Source organism: Gopherus flavomarginatus, chromosome 21 (genome assembly GCF_025201925.1).
Source record: "Gopherus flavomarginatus isolate rGopFla2 chromosome 21, rGopFla2.mat.asm, whole genome shotgun sequence".
NCBI classification, from domain to species: domain Eukaryota; kingdom Metazoa; phylum Chordata; order Testudines; family Testudinidae; genus Gopherus; species Gopherus flavomarginatus.
This window is the reverse complement of record NC_066637.1, coordinates 12,842,142-12,858,924: the sequence shown is the minus strand read 5'-3', so window position 1 is coordinate 12,858,924 and position 16,783 is coordinate 12,842,142. Positions and strand designations below refer to the sequence as shown.

The following is a 16,783-nucleotide window of genomic DNA, read 5'->3' as shown; positions in this document are numbered from 1 at the left end:
GTCCCCTGCGGTGCCCTCGGCATCAGCCATCGCCCTGCAGCTGCAGCCTCCTGCCTCACCCTGCCATGCATTGCAGCAAGGGGGGTGTGCGGCCCACAGGTGTGCACCTGCTACAGTGCCACCAGCACCACCAAGCATGCGGACATCATAGAGTCAACGTACCTCCCCAACCCCATCATCACCACCACACTGGCTTAAATATGAGATTTTAAAACACAATAGCGTGGGTTGTTGACTTATTTTCTCTCTGGTCTTTGAGCCCTACTGTTTCCTGTTTTCAAGCTTGTCTCCCAACCATGAGGGTAACAGTATTCTTATTTTTCACTGAAAGCTCAAGATTCTGATGTGATCACATGAAAATGGGAAATGACTGCCTAGGAAGGAGTACGGCAGAAAAGGATCTGGGGGTCACAGTGAATCACAAGCTAATTATCAGTCAGTAGTGTGACGCTGTTGCAAAACATCATTCGGGGATGTAATAGCAGGCGTATTGTAAACAAGATGAGAAGTAATTCTTCTGCTCTACTCCATGCTGATTAGGCCTCAACTGGAATATTGTGTCCAGTTCTGGGCACATTTCAGGAAAGGTGTGGACAAATTGGAGAAAGTCCAGAGAACAAAAATGATTAAAAGTCTAGAAAACATGACCTAGGAGGGAAGACTGAAAAAAATTGGATTTGTTTAGTCTGGAGAAGAGAAGACAAAGGGAACATGATAACAGTTTTCAAGTACATAAAAGGTTATTAGAAGGAGGAGAGAAAAACTGTTCTTAATCTCTGAGGATAGACAAGAAGCAATGGGCTTAAATTGCAGCAAGGGTGGTTTAGGCTGGACATTAGGAAAAACTTCCAAATTGTCAGGGTGGTTAAACCCTGGAATAAATTGCCTAGGGAGGTTGTGGAATCTCCATCACTGGGGATTTTTAAGAGCAGGTGGGATAAACACCTGTCAGGGACAGTCTAGATAATACTTAGTCCTGCCTTGAGTGCAGGAGACTGGATTAGATTACCTCTCGAGGTCTCTTCCAGTTCTATGACTCCAGCAGCTGGCACATTAGAGAAAAATAATAAATATTGCAAGACTTGTGATTAAATCACAAGAGGCAGCAACTCCACCAGTAAATGCGCACCCACACAATAGGAACTCACCCAGTGCAACCACTAAGTGTGTACCAGAGGCATATATCCATATCACGTGAGTTGTATACCACTGTGTGTGTGTGTAATAGAGATGTTCATCAATGAGTGCACCAGTGGAACCACCTACATTTCAAGGACAAAGGATAGCTATGGAAAATGCAAGGTACATTTTATTTGTAAGGGAGGCCACCACACAATGTGATACAATTTCAAAAGTGTGTGAAACTACATTTTTTGCTTCAAAACATTTTCAGTATGATCAAATGTTCCTTAATAGCACTTGATTTGATAATGGTCATGAGCCAAAAGATGCCACATAAGGAACATGTTTTAGACACAATAAATGTTTCCTCAAGGAAACAAGTGAAACAAAAAGTTAGTATCTGATAATGTTGGAAACCCATCTTTAGCATGGCTTCATGTTGAAAGGATATTCCCTCCCTCATCCCCCAAACAGACACTAAGGGCATTATTCAATGCCTGCTGAAGACAAGAGACTCCCACTACTTTCAGTGAGACTGCTCAGGAGCCTATAGTTAAACATGTACTTTACTGAATCAGCCCATATTGCTCAGCACTTTGCAAGACTGAATCTTAAAAGAATAACCCATAGCACAACTGGTAACTCCTGTAAATAAATTTCAGATAAAATACAGTCACTTTTTATGACACTCCTAAGTAACTTATATGTAAAATCAGTTTTACGGGGCAGTGACCCTTTGTAACAATTTGTTGTGGCCACATACACAGGGACAACTTTCTGTATATCAGCATTGTGAGAAGCCGGAAATAGAATTCTGGTTCTTCACCCTGTAAAAGCACAGACCTCTCCAACAGGAGATAAAAGGAGATTCTCCACCAGGTGGCAGTAGCATACCGGTTTCAGCCTCTTTGTAGGTCAATCATCACGGGTTGGTTGTAATAAATATTTATACAGGCCTGTTTACATACAGTACAGGACATTGGGATTTTTGTGCACCATTCCATACACTGTATCTTCTGATATAATCACTAAGGCCCCTCATCCTGCAATGAGTTCCACACAGCTAAACACATTTACCACTGCAGTCAATGGGAGTTTGGGTGGGAATAGGGCACAGAACAGATTGCAGGATCGCGGCTTCACTCATCTTCTCTGAAATTCAAGATGAAAGGCTTTTTACTACATCCTACTTAATTTCAAACTAGTACCAACATTTAGAAAGTGGTAGATGAGACTGAACTTGATCAAACCTGCTTTACTTAGGCAATAATGATAAAAAAAAAAAGAAGAGCCAAAAGTAATGTTTTGGATACAAATGAAATCAACAAATAGTAAGTTTTTTAATTTTTTAAAAACAAAAGAAAACATAAAGGCACTTTGTTTATTAGAAAGAACAGGACAGGAGAATTCAAGTTATACATAAATTATAAAAATAAAAAACAGATTTTTACTTTTTTATACACAGCTAATGACTAAGTTAACAAATTTCTTTGATAATATTTACATGAACACATAGGATTTTTATGCCACCATGCAGCTGCATAATATAAAATTAACTGCAATGGCTGAACCCGATTTTTCCTTTAGGCTGCTGTTTCAATACAGACCCAATTCTTGGAAGTGATGAGCAACAGATACAGATATTCAGCACATTGCTGGAAACAGCCAGCTGTGCAATCAAGTCCTATGTAAGCGTAAATTCTGTGGTTTTGGATTAATTTCAGTGTTTCCATATGCTAAGTCATTTCAGAGCATACTCTCAAATGCAAGTTAAAATATAGTTCAGCACGTTTCACCTCTAAACCTCCACAGCCACAGAGGATAATCCTGAAAGTTTAGGTGGAAGTGTAAAAGCACACTTGCTCTTCAGCACAGCTGTTGAATGAAAGCTACGTAAAGACATTCTTCTTCAGCCTAAAGCCTCTGGAATAAATTTTGCATTCTGTTACTCTTGAGTAGCTCCAATAGGATTTGCAGGTGTTTTAATAAAGGACAGAATTCATACCCCAGTTTGACTTAGCCGGAATCTGATTCTCACACTTTGTAACACATTTATGTTTGAATGCAGACATCACAGTTGCTGGTTAACCCACACATGTGCAACATGATTATGGGAAGTACAATCCCAGAACAAAAGCGCAGACTTCTGCCACTGGCGCTAAAGAAAAGTCTCCACTAGTTGTCAGTAAGGAGTACCATCTCCTTGCAGATCAGCTGCTAGAGGACGACATAATCACAAACAGCTGATTTTGTGGTTCTGAGGTTCCATTCAGCCTTTCACCGTTTCCTGGGGTCAACCAGGATGAGTTGTATGAAATATGTATTTGCCTGGGTCTTCACCATTATTAATTGAAATGTAGAGGAAAATATTTGGCACACACCATTCTCTCTGACAAACCTCAAGAGTCAGCCAGCTAACAGCATGAAATCAACCATGGCACAAACATGACAGCTCTTTGATTGACAATTACTTACTTTGATGTTACAAGTTCTACTTAATACATATTTTCTTTTTAAAAAAAATATAGTAAATATGTACAGCTGACACAAAAATAAGTGCATTTTTGCTATTGTTGACTAGAATAGTTGTAGTCTAATATAAAAGCTAATGTAGAAGATTTTTACCCTCCAGTACACATAAATCTTAGAGAACAGATATGCCTCCACCGTATGAGAGAGAAAGAGAAAACAGCAGCAAAAAGTATCAAGGACAGAAGGAAAGATCTGAAGCATACATCCCTTAAAAAAAAAAAGTGAATATTTTGAGAGGTGGGTAGATCAGATGGGAAATGGTATAATCTGATGCCATAAAAACATGTGACTAAATCAACAGCATTGGACAGCTGGTCACCAACTCATTTCTCATGGAATGCTGGTCTTAGTCCTGTTCTTAGCCAATGGGATGTGTGAATGAAAAATCCCATCATTATCCCTAAATGGCATCCTGGAGGCAGACTCAGCAGATAGGTCAATGACTGAACAAGCACGAAGACTGAATACACTTGCTTTTCAGCTGCAGAGGAGATCCCTCTAGGCCAGGATCAAGACACGTGGTAAAGGCACGACAGAAGGAAGCTTACATGTGACAATTCGATGGATAAACAAACTAATAAAATTGAAAAGAAAAAGAACGCTTTTAAAAATAACAGTGACTTCTGCACAGATCTTCCTTCAACTTTTAAAGCCATTACATATCAGAAGGCTAAAACATTTTTAAAAGGCTCAGCATCCCTCCATATCTTTATACATTTTAGATTTTAAGTCTCCGTAAGAATGCTATTCTTAACGCATTGTTTATTTTAGCAGATCAGAAGCTGCTTAGAGTTTTATTGATCAATATCTGATCTGTCATCTTCTTTAGCTATTTTTCATCCCTGCATCTTGAACACTCAGAGGAAATGGCTTTACTTCTGGAAACGGTAAGCTTGGAGGTAAACTATCTGCAGCTTCCACTGAGATTTGAATTTCAGATTCTCTTTTCAAGGGGTTTTCTTCTTTAGAAAGGGGAATTTCTTCCTCTGTTGGAGTGCAGTAGGGAACATTTTCATGACCCGTGGTGGCTGAAGTGGTCGGCTCTGCAAATTGTGGGCTGTGGTTTGAATTACACAAGTTAACAATACAAGTTACGTTCACCTGCGTTCCTCCACTAGCAGAATGCTCTGTGAAACAAACAGAAAACAAAAATTAAAAGTGGAAAAGTGAAACCTACAGCAGGATAAGAAGATTCTTTATCCAGTTTAATGACTTAAGAAAAAGTTATAAGTTTTAAAACAGACTACGTAGATTGAATCTCTTTCCTTCTCTTACTATAGGCAAGAGTTGGTAGCATCACCTAGGATACGTCTACACTGCAATTAAATACCCGAGGCTGCCCCAAGCCAGTTGAATTAGACTCGCAGGGCTCAGGTGAAGAGTCTGCTTAACTGCAGTGTAGATGTTCAGGCTTGACCAGAGCTCTGGGACCTTCCAATTTGGCAGGGTCCTAGAGCCCGGGCTGCAGCCCCAGCCTGCACAGCTACATAGCAATTAAACAGTTCCCAAGCCCAAGTCAGCTGGCACAGATCAGCCGTGGATGGATGTTTGCTGTGTAGACACACCTCTAGAGTTAAGGTTACCAAAACACTTTCCATTACAAGGTCCTGTTTTCAGTGTCTTATAGCTTTGCCAACCTTTAACTGTTTGGACTAAAATTTTCATGCCAGGTGTCTGCCCCAGGCTGAATTTTTGGGGAAAATTTCAGCTAAAATACTTCAGCTGTTTTCAATAATTAGGTTAGGGAAACCTTAATTCTGCACAAGCAACCTTAATTCTGGAATTTCCTAACTACTGGAGTGCTTGCCCTTGCAACCTTAATGTTCTTTTAACAGCTTTCAGAGTAGCAGCCGTGTTAGTCTGTATCCGCAAAAAGAACAGGAGTACTTGCGGCACCTTAACTGATCATTCTCATTTCATGGTGCGTGTGTGTGCGTGTGTGCGTGTGTGCGTCTACTGTATTTTCCACTGCATGCATCCAATGAAGTGGGCGGTAGCCCACGAAAGCTTATGCTTAAATAAATTTGTTAGTCTCTAAAGTGCCACAAGTACTCCTGTTCTTTTAACACTAATTCTTTGGATATAATCCGTAAAGATATTGGGGCAACAAAAAATATTCAGAGTCATTGGATCATTTTTGACACCCTGGATATTTGTTGAATTTTTTCCCTACTCCCCATCTCATTCCCTACACTCTTCCCAGTCTTCTTGCTTTATTGCCCCCTTGTCTCCTTTTCCCACTCTCAGTTTAATACCTACAGTTATGCTGCCCCCTTTGTCTGTGTTTTTTCTGGAAGATGTTAACGGCTGCCAACAAGCCATACTTTGATATATACACAACCAAGGACATGGTTAAAAGCTAACAGGCCCCCTTCTTTCAGGCTAAATGGAAGGAGCGATTAAATGTCCCTTTATGTAGTGATAGCTGGAAACAACAGGAGGCTACTACCCAAGGCACTAGGCCACATGGCGAAGCCTGATTAGCTAAGCCATGTGATCTGAGGGGTTCCCTGCTAGAATACTGATTGAAGGTAGGTGGGGGTGGGGGTGGGTGTTTTTAGGAGAAAGCCAGCAGACAGTGAGGGAGGCGGCTGTGAGCATGGCCCTGAGAGGGAACAGGGACAGAACTTGTTAGGCACGGAAATGGCTGAAGGGGCAGACTTGAAAATGGTGAACAAGGAAACTGCCTATTGTTTGATCCTAGTGTGTTCATGGAGACAGGACTTTGTGTACATTCTTCCTCAACAAACAGGATTGCATCCAAGAAAACGCTGACTCATATCATCAATTTCTCTTCCTACCAAAAACAAACCTGCAAGGGCCTCAGATATTGGCTAACTGCTCAGGCCAAAGAAGCAACAGCCTATAACATTCTGTTCACAACCCTTCAGCGTCTCTAGTCTCCCAATCCTATTTCTTCAAGCAGTCACTCCTCCCTCCTTCTCATCAACCGTCTCCATACACTCCCACCTCTTGTCTTGTATCTTAAAATTCTATTTCCATTTGCAGCACTCTCTATGTTCAAAAAGAATGATAATAAAATACCAGAGGGCTCTGATGTTCACCTTTCGATAGACTCTTACCTGAGCTTGCAGAGCTGGGTCTGGCTCCACTGTGATGATTACAACCTTCTGAGGTCGTACGTCTCTGCTGCGTTCTCTCGGTTTCTTTCTTTTCTGTGTTCTTAATACTTATTATACTGATTCCTGAAGCTGTGTTGTCCAAAGAGCTGCTGCTTGACCCAGGAGTTTCTAAGAGATGCTGCTCCTCCTGCTTAGGACCACTGGCGCTCTGTGCTCCTGTATCTCGTGGCCTTTTGTCAGGCTGCTTCTGAGGACACACGAAGGGCTGGGATGGTTACAGAAAATGGCAAAAGGTCATTTTTGTGAAACTTTTAACAAGAAAAGAAGATAGTAAGTTGAAATAAAGAACAGGGCTTTATTTCACTGGTTGGGTCAGATCCTTAGCTGTTGTCGATTGGCATAGTTTCACTGACATCAATGGAGCCAAAACAACTTACACTAGGTGATGGTCTGACCCCTTAGGTCCTAGGTCTGTTCTTAGGGGCCTGAAGAAAACTTTAGTGATCCCTTGGTGATCCCACTGGCATATTGACTACCACAAGGCCGCTGCAAACTGGTGCATCTGAGGCTCTAACTTGTTCACGGGGCAACCTACTCCCCTTATCTCTCCAGCTATATTTTTCAGCTATTCATTTTTATTATATTTTTAACAGATATTGGTTTTGCATGAATTTATAAAACATGAATTAATGAAAAGGGGCAGCAGGGAAGAAGGAATTAACTGATACTCACCAAATCCGGAGCTTCATTTGGACAAAAACCAAATCAGGTTGCAAGTGAGAAAAGAAAGTTAAAATTAAAAACAAAAACACCAAGTACTATCAATTACAAAAGAGCTGCACTTCAACTAAACGGGGATATGGTGCCTGCAAGACGTCTGCATTTTATTTTGTTCTTGTATCATCTGTGGGTGGAGCAGACCTGATTGTGTACCCTGCTTTAAAATGTTATCAAACATTTGCTTTCTATTCACTCTGCAATGGGCCTAGAGTCTGGGACAGGTGCAGTAGACAAAGTGGATTCTCAAAAAAAAATCAGTGGGATTAAATAATCAGCACTCTCCAGCGGAAAGAACAAAGAGTGCTGATCACAATCAAAATCATGGCCTTAATAATAAAGTAAAACAACAATTAATAATGTCGTGTAATTATATTTTGCAGCATAAAATACTTCACAAACTGCAGTGGCAGTGTTTTTGCTGCACAAGTGCTGGATTTCATGGGAACACTGGAGGCTTACAGGCCTGTATCCCAGACACGAGGGATTATATGAGGCTTCAGCAGTGCACAGGTCTCATGCCAGCCTTCCATGCAGGGAAGAATTTCACCCCAAATACATACTGAATATTGTGGATACGAGACTAGCATTTATATATCTAAGCTTACAGATGCTGCCAAGTGAGGGCTCAGTGGTTTGAGCACTGGCCAGCTAAACCCAGGGTTGTGAGCCCAATCCTTGAGGGCACGATCTGGGGCAAAAATCAGTACTTCGTCCTGCTAGTGAAGGCAAGGGGCTGGACTCAATGACCTTTCGGGGTCTCTTCCAGTTCTAGGAGATAGGTATATCTCCAATTTTTTAATTTTTTTTTTCATTCCATTAATCTTACCTCTTTTTCTAGAAACAATGCAACAGGCAACCCCTGCAACTACTATGAGTAGTAGAGACGTCAGTCCTACTATTATACCTACAGAAAACAAGAAAAGTAATTTGGCGGACAGATCTAAGCAGTACTGGTAAAAACTGGTGATTTTTAATTTTTTTTTGGTTCTCCTTTACTATAAGAGTTAAATATCACACACATCAGTTGTGCATCTAAGTTTAACCGAGAGCACTGGTTTTGGCTGACAGATATCAAAATAAGATATTTTGTCTCACTTGCCTCATTAAATTTGAACTTTCCCATAATCTTGAAAAGTGAGGGATGGGTTCTGGCCCACACACCACCCATCAGGGAGCCACAATGGGCTAGGAGACTTCCTCAGGTGCAGTAGAGGCATAGGGCTGACATAAGCAACCCTACGTTGGCCCTTATACACACAGAGGCCTCAGCGTAAAAGATATGCCAGTAGGAGAGAGCATCCCCACAGTGTTCAATACTACGGAGAGTCTAAGCTGGTCATAGACTCTGGGTCTATGGCATCTGGGTAAGACTGCCATACGTCAGAATGACTCCCAGGCAGCTTGTTAAGCCAGAGATGATTTCGGCCCCTATAGCAGCCCAGACTCTAGGCATTACACCTTTGCACTTGCTCCTCCTGGGCTGCATCTCTCAGGAGACACAGCACATAACCTGACACTGGGCCCCGGAGGAAATTTGCCAAGTCACAAGAGAGCTGCAGTGTACTACAGCTGGGTAAATATTTTGGAAAAAAAATGTACAAACCAGTCTAAGCAAGCCCTTTTGAACTCCTCCAACGGAACGCAGGCATTGCAAGTTTGCATTTGCAAATGATTTCATAAGTGATCAGCAAAGAAACACCTATGCATCACCTCACTTCCTGAACGGAAAAAACATGAACTTAAATCAATAGCTCACCAATGGTCTGAGAGACATCAGAAGAAAGGCCTTGCTGGACGGCCTCGGTTTTTATGGAGCTTGCTGCTATAGGCGGGCCAGTGCTGCGTGTGGTAGTGTGAGGAGATGTGGCTATGACAGCAACATCTACCTCGGAGTCACTGCAGACTGTGTCACTTGTGTTGCTTCCTGCAACAGACACTGACTGACAGCTGCAAGAAACAAGAGAGGGTTTAAAAACAAAACCACCCCTGGACACAATTACAGGCTGATGTCTTGCTAAATCAGAAAGGGCAAATCAGGGACTTACACTCTGTGCAGTTTGCAGGAGGCAGTTGAGGATTCTTCATCTGAAAAAGTGCCGGGAGGGCAGGGGAAACACTCTGTATTCGTAACGTTTGTTCCTTTAAACAAATATTTCCAAAAGTTGCCAGTTAGTCATTTGTTGAGAAATGCCAAGTGAATCAAAGTTTTAGGTGGGTCATACAGATCCTGGAAATCTTAAGGAGACAGTAAACAAAAGCGCTAGCTTTGACAGCCTCTCAGCCAAGCATCCCAAAAGCTGCCCAGTTACAGAAGGAAAGATTAATTGGGCTGTTATCTCTATGACCTTGAGGGCTACGATATTTTTCAAAGAGTTACTTGGAATCAACTGGAACAGTTAAAACATGGCATTAAAAGCCAAACCCTGCAGCCTTTGCCAATCCTTAATCATACAAAACTCCTAATCCAGTCAATGGAGTTTTACTTGAGTAAGGACTGCAACGGTTGGCAACCATAAAAAATTAGCCCCCACTCCCTAGCAGCCTCTGGGTATGATGCTTTTTCTTCCCATCAGTATATTCACCACCATTCTGGGGCCAATCAAGGTAGGCACAAAATTTAAAATACCATCTAAGCCTTGATGCAATCCAAATAATGTTCTGTAAGCAGGAACGACCCAAACGGAGGACGCATATTTCGCAAGTAGAGACAGGATCATAACAACAAGCCCTTGCCGCTGCCTGGCATGAGGAAGGAAGATTGCAGAATGAAACGAAAGCTCTGCAATATGAAGCTGCTGGGAAACGTACGGTTTGAGAGTCATGTACTACATCCCACAGTCTCACTTCAGTGCCACTTAAAACAATACAGTTCACAGCAATAGGCAGCAAAGAGGGAAGGCACTATAGTGCAAGTCACTATTAAAAATAATGACTGTCTCCATTCTACAAACATTAACATTTCGATCGTTAAGAATGAAATTTCTTCCCTGTGCAGAGACAGCACAAGGCTCACATATCACTTAATCATTCAAAACAGAGCTTAAGTAATTCATGGGCCTTGGGCTGGCCCTCTGCACAGGGATGACTTTCGTCCTAAAAGAATATTAAAATATTCAATATGGTTTTAGGGGCACTGTGCTGCTAGAAGTGCCATCTCTCAGGTTGGGTTCATTAAACATCCCACGGAAGCTTTGACAAGATAAGTGTGTTAGCCTCAGAGTCCTGGCCACATGACTTCCTCTTAGTAATTACAGTTGACTCATCTAAAATTTCCCCTGAATGTTTTATCATGTTAGGTAGTCTTCACTTTTTGTCCTGAATCACAGGGTAGTGTTGCTTTGCAGATACCCATGGCAGTATGCACTTTATAAATCAATGTAACAACAGTTGTGACTGCCGTCTTCCACCCAAGATGCGGCTACGTTTTACTGATGGGTGACATGATACCTGTGTGGAAACTACAATATTGTCATTTTTACTCCCTCCTGACTCAGGAAGAACTCCTACTGAAAACAGGATTGCAGAAATAAATCCACCTGTTCCGAGATTCTTAAGCCATCTTGAGACAGCTACACTGTCATAGGATCCTAGGAAAATGCAGAACCATCTACAGCAGGGTGAAATTCACTCATGTACACTGTGCAGTGGGCCACCACAAAGTTTATTCTTCACCTAAATCAACCCTACGCCCTATTTTGAGATCATAAGTGGGATTTGAGCAGCATACAGGCCTAATGCTAACAGGCAGACTTTAGCAAACTCAGGGAGCTGGTGGATAAGGTCCCATGGGAAGCAAGTCTAAGGGGAAAAACAATAGAAGCGAGTTGGCAGTTTTTCAAGGAGACATTATTAAAGGCACAAGAGCAAACTATCCCACTGCGTAGGAAAGATCGGAAGTATGGCAAGAGACCAGCCTGGCTTAACCAGGAGATCTTCTATAATCTAAACATGGTAAATCTTGACTTTAGTAAAACTTCTGATACTGTCTCGCATGACCTTCTCATAAACAAACTAGGGAAATGCAACCTAGATGGAGCTACTATAAAGGTGGCACTGGTTGGAAAACTATTCCCAGAGAGTAATAATCAGCGATTCACAGTCATGCTGGAAGGGCATAACGAGTGGTGTCCTGCAGGGATCAGTTCTGGGTCAGGTTCTGTTCAATATCTTCATCAGTGACTTAGAGAATGGCATAGAGACTACACTTACAAAGTCTGCAGATCATATTAAGCTGGGACGGGCTGCAAATGCTTTGGAGGATAGGATTAAAATGCAAAATGATCTGGACAAACTGGAGAAATGGTCTGAACTAAACAGGATGAAATTCAATAAGGACAAATGCAAAGTACTCCATTTCGGAAGGAACAATTAGTTGCACACATATACAATGGGAAATGACTGCCTACGAAGAAGCAATGTGGAAAGGCATCTGGGGGTCAGAGTGGATCACAAGCTAAATATGAGTCAACAGTGTGATGCTGTTGCAAAAAAAGCCAACATCACTCTGGCCTGTATTAGCAGGAGTGTAGTAAGCAAGACACGAGAAGTAATTCTTCCGCTTTACTCAGGAAGTATTGCGTCCAGTTCTGGATGCCACATTTCGGCGAGGATGTGGACAAATTGGAGAAAGTCCAGAGAAGAGCAACAAAAATGATTAAAGGTCTAATAAACATGACCTAGGAGGGAAGATTGAAAAAATTGGGCGTGTTTAGTATGGAAAAGAAGACAGAGGGGACATGATAAAAGGTTGTTATAAGGAGGAGGGAGAAAAATTGTTTTCTTAACCTCTGAGGATAGGACAAGAAGCAATGGGCTTAAATTGCAGCAAGGGAGGTTTAGGCTGGACATTAGAAAAAACTTCCTAACTGTCAGGGTGGTTAACCACTGGAATAAATTGCCCAGGGAAGTTGTGGAATCTCCATCATTAGAGATTTTTAAGAGCAGGTTAGACAAACACCTGTCAGGGATGGTCTAGATAATACATAGTTCTGCCTTGAGTGCAGGGGACTGGGCTAGATGACCTCTCAAGGTCCCTTCCAGTTCTATGGTTCTACGAGTCACACACATGGAGCAAATCGCAAAACAGAGCAATATAATAAAGCAAAGAGTGGAGAGAGATAGGGAGAGCTTTGCTGAAACATGCAACTGTGAGAAGAGGGAACCATATATCCTACCCCTGCCCAGACAACTCTATTGTGATTCCTAATGCTGTATGTGGTGCATAGATACTGTTATGATGGATGCGCTAGAAATACCTAAGAAAATAATTTAGACGATCAGAGGAAAATATTTCTGTAATGCATAGTGTTCAGGGTGGATCAGCAATTATTTTTATGGGCAGACAAGTAGCAAAAACACTCACGCTTCATCCAATAATTCTTTGTACATGGAAACTGCTCACTCAAAGTTAATTTACCTGGTTTGGAAACGCCATAGCCTTTTCTACATGTCTTGTGTGCTTTACAAAGCAAGCAGCGACCGTGACTTTGTTTTGAAGCACAGTAGGTGTTAGCTGGGCAGCTGCAGATTCTGTCATGGGTCCTTGTGCATTCTTGAGTCTGCATTAATCCTAATCCAAAAACAATAAAGCAAGTTGTGATGATATAAGGAAGAATTAAAGTGACAGTCCTCACTAACTGTCAGTACATAATGGAAGTGAAGGTCAATTATTTTGCAGCAAGTGACTAGCAAGCTTAGATAACTCTTCAAAGGAAGATTTTGCAATGAGTTTTGCCGTTGTGTGCACGTTTTCTAAAGAGTGACCTCTCTTGTACAGGCGCAATTTGCATTTGCAAAATTTGCACTTAGAAGTGGATCCCCACAGTTGAACGGCAGCCATAAATCTAAGCTCTTGTGCCTCTCATTACCCAGTTTTCAGTACAAAGAGAGGACAGGGCCCAGAACAGCTGAAAATATACTTCACAGTGAGAGGAAAATATAGCATTTAATATGGTGCTTTGAAGGGGCCGCCCAGACATTTTTCACATAGTACACACAGCTGAGCCCCCTCTTGTCCTCCCCGCACCCTCGTCAGGGCTCCCCACCATCTCTCTCCTGGCTGGCTCCCCTGCATGGGACATCATCACGGCTCCCTATAGTTGCAGCAGTCTTGAGGTTGTCACTGAGCGAGTCCTGCGGGGTCAGCAGTTGTGGGAAGTGGGATGAGGCTGGGCAGACCCCTGGGGAGGAGCGCTGGTGTAGGAGCTGGCTTCACAGCAGCGGCAAGGAGGAGAAGCGCCAGCTGCCTCCTGGCCCACTCAGGTTGGGAGGAGGCACGCGGCCCCACATCCCCTCCTGTCAGCACTGGGACCCCTGTGCACCAGGTGGCAATGCCACTCACTCCGTTTTGACCCCGCCTACCATGATGAAGGGGCGTGCAGCCAAACCTGAGTGGGCGGTGCTGCTGCTCCTCAGCACTGCCGAGTGTGTGGGGGGGGGAAACTGAGTGAGGGGCCTTGCAACCTGTGGCATTGGGGGTCACAGTGCTGTTCAGGAGAGAGCCTGAGACGCAGCTCAGATGACCCTAGTGCAGCATCGGGGCTTTCCCTCGGAGAGCAGACCGGCCTCGCCATACTTCCAGCAGCCCGAGCCCTGGGCACCCCTGCCAATGGTATGTGCTGTGCATAATATGCATACGGCTGCAGGCACCACCAGTGCTTTGGTCCAATGGACGCTGGATCAGGCCAGGGGCTGCCCACACTTTGCCCAAGGGTCATGTTGGCCACTTGTCAGGGATCAAAGGGCTGCACCTCATTCGCATAATATGGAGCAAAATGCAAATGCCCTCATTTTTTATTATGGAGATGAGGCCTATGCAGGCTGTAGCTCCTAAAACACAATGCTTTATCTGCATCCAGGTGGATCGCAAAGCAGCACAGCACCCCGTCTGTCTCTATCTACCTGCCCATCACTACGGTATCTGAGAGCAATGCTGGGACATGGAGCACTACAGATCACACTGCAGACATCTGCAATTAGCCAGTTTTGTCACATTTGCCTGCTCCCTTTAGGCCTAACCCAAAGCTCACGGACAACGACTCCCATTGCCACAACAAGATTTGCACCAGGCCCCTTAGTCTTTGTGCTGCTTCCCCTCCCTCCTAATTGCTAGTGAAGTGAATGAGAGCATTATTTTCCCCCCTTACTACCCTCACTAGGAGTCGCATACAATGGGAGAACAGACTCTGTTGTTCCAACCTACAGTCACCAGCAATTACATTGTGCACCCTGTGATGGATTGAGCCAATATCCTTCTGCTGCCTGAACTGCAGAGCAAATGAAAAACAAAACCAATACAAGAACATCACAAGTCACCCTCACAGCTGGTGTTAATTATTGGAGGCCAAGAAGTGAATGGACCATGGGACCTATATCATACATACAAGATTAGGGTTGGAAGGGACCTCAGGAAGTCATCTAGTCCAACCCCCTGCTCAAAGCATGACCACTCCCCAGACACATTTTTACCCCTGTTCCCTAAATGGCCCCCTCAAGGATTGAACTCACAACCGTGGGTTTTGCAGGCCAATGCTCAAACCACTGGGCTATCCCTCCCCCTTGAAGTTTCCCCTCACTTGCTCAGGCAGCCCCTTCAAGTCAGGGTTCTAGCAATATTGGCTGAAGAGTGTAAGGAGAAACTGAACATGTGGTACCAATTTTGTGGCTAACAGAGAAGTTCAGTCTCCAGGAATATCAGTCTGATGCCAAATTATTCAGAATAAACAAATCTGTGACGGGGATGGATAAGTGATCGCGAAATCTTTTCCCTCTTTGATTTCTAGGATACTATTTACATTTAAATTGTTGTATAATGAAAATTTACACTGGAATAGCCAGGTGACAGAAAGACAACGCCCCCCCCAAATTATTTAGAAGATAGAAAATCAGGTTAAACCAAACCAAACCTAGAAGCAGACCACTAGTACCATTTCCAGGCAGTAAATTCCTTCTGGATTGTGCTATTCATCTAGAATGAACTTCACTTCTAAGCAGATGCCCAATGCAAAGCCTACACACCACTCCTGCCTTCAACACAGAGCTGAAGTGAGACTTAAATGGTGCACAGGCATCTTTGTGTAGGCTCTCAACACCAAAGTGAGTTTCACCTCTACAGTATCATTTAGATCTATCTTTTCATTCTCGGCATCCCTAAAACAAAACAAAACAGAGCTGGAAAAGGGATAAGCATCCCAGGCAATGACTTCAGCATACCCGTATTGCAGGAGGATGAGCAGCCAAGACAGCGCCGAGCTCTGTTCCAGAGCGCTGTATACGTGTTTTCATCGCACGGTGTACATTCTGTGTCAGCACTGCTACTGCAGCTGTGAAGCATACGGTAACCTGCAAAATAAACAATGAAAACGTCTGCTTGGAATGACTCAGTAGGAATTGCATTGGTAAGTTTCGTTCATAGCTGTGGCACCGATTTCCCTTCATCATCATCCTGTTTGCTCGTTGATTAAAAGAAACATGAAGAAGTTTAGATAACCACAACATAGATGTTAAAATAATGGTGAGACTGAGACATTAAAGGATACAAGCGAAGAAATGCCACAGCAACCTCAACTCATCATCCTCTTGTTCCTAAATATTGCAATATATATTGTACCAAATTCTGACCTAAGATACTTCTTGTTTTTGTATGGCACTTGGATACCAAGCTGATAGATATCTTAGAATTACCACAGATATATATATATACTCACGTCCCATTGATTTAAGCAGGAGTTGCAAACATTTACTCAAGGGCAGAGTTTGATGATCTGTGACATCTAATACAACTATCTGGTACCTTTCAAGGATCTCAAAGCACCTTACAAATATGAAGGCACTGATTTAGCAAAGAATTTGAGCCAAGACAAAAGCTTTGCATTCAGGGCGCATGTGATCAAAAGGATCACAGACCAACCGCCGTCTCAGCCACAGCATGGCAGCCATGTGAGAGAGGTGGAAGAACTTGATGGAATATTTGGTGATACTGGACTTCTGAAAGGAGATTCAGTACAAATAACCTTAAAAGACAATGCTGAACCCATACAGCGTACATACACCTCACAGGATTCCTAGCTCATTACTTCCTAAAGTGGAAACTGAGTTAATGAGAATGCAGCAGATTGGCATAATGGAGACAATCTCTCTCAGCCCAACAGGTGTGCCCCAGTGGTACTAGTTATAAAGAAAAATGGAAGTGTGGAATGTGTGTGGAATTTATAAGACTTAATGAAGCAGTTGTGAGAGAACATATCCAAAGAAAGATGGCAGAACTG

At 42.9% G+C, this 16,783-nt stretch overlaps 1 protein-coding gene across 1 annotated transcript in view; it reads right to left on the bottom strand.

Annotated features, from left to right (window-relative positions):
- Positions 1–2,491: 2,491 nt before the first annotated feature.
- LOC127038884 (uncharacterized) overlaps positions 2,492–16,783 on the bottom strand; it is a 129,115-nt gene continuing 114,823 nt past the window's right edge. Inside the window, exons 22-29 of the mRNA XM_050931956.1 lie at positions 15,729–15,857; positions 12,934–13,086; positions 9,563–9,656; positions 9,274–9,464; positions 8,344–8,421; positions 7,470–7,480; positions 6,738–7,002; positions 2,492–4,781 (exon numbers count right to left, since the gene is read on the bottom strand). Of these exons, the coding sequence (XP_050787913.1) occupies positions 4,480–4,781; positions 6,738–7,002; positions 7,470–7,480; positions 8,344–8,421; positions 9,274–9,464; positions 9,563–9,656; positions 12,934–13,086; positions 15,729–15,857 (1,223 nt within the window). The 3' untranslated portion in view covers positions 2,492–4,479. The remainder of the gene's footprint in view (positions 4,782–6,737; positions 7,003–7,469; positions 7,481–8,343; positions 8,422–9,273; positions 9,465–9,562; positions 9,657–12,933; positions 13,087–15,728; positions 15,858–16,783) is intronic.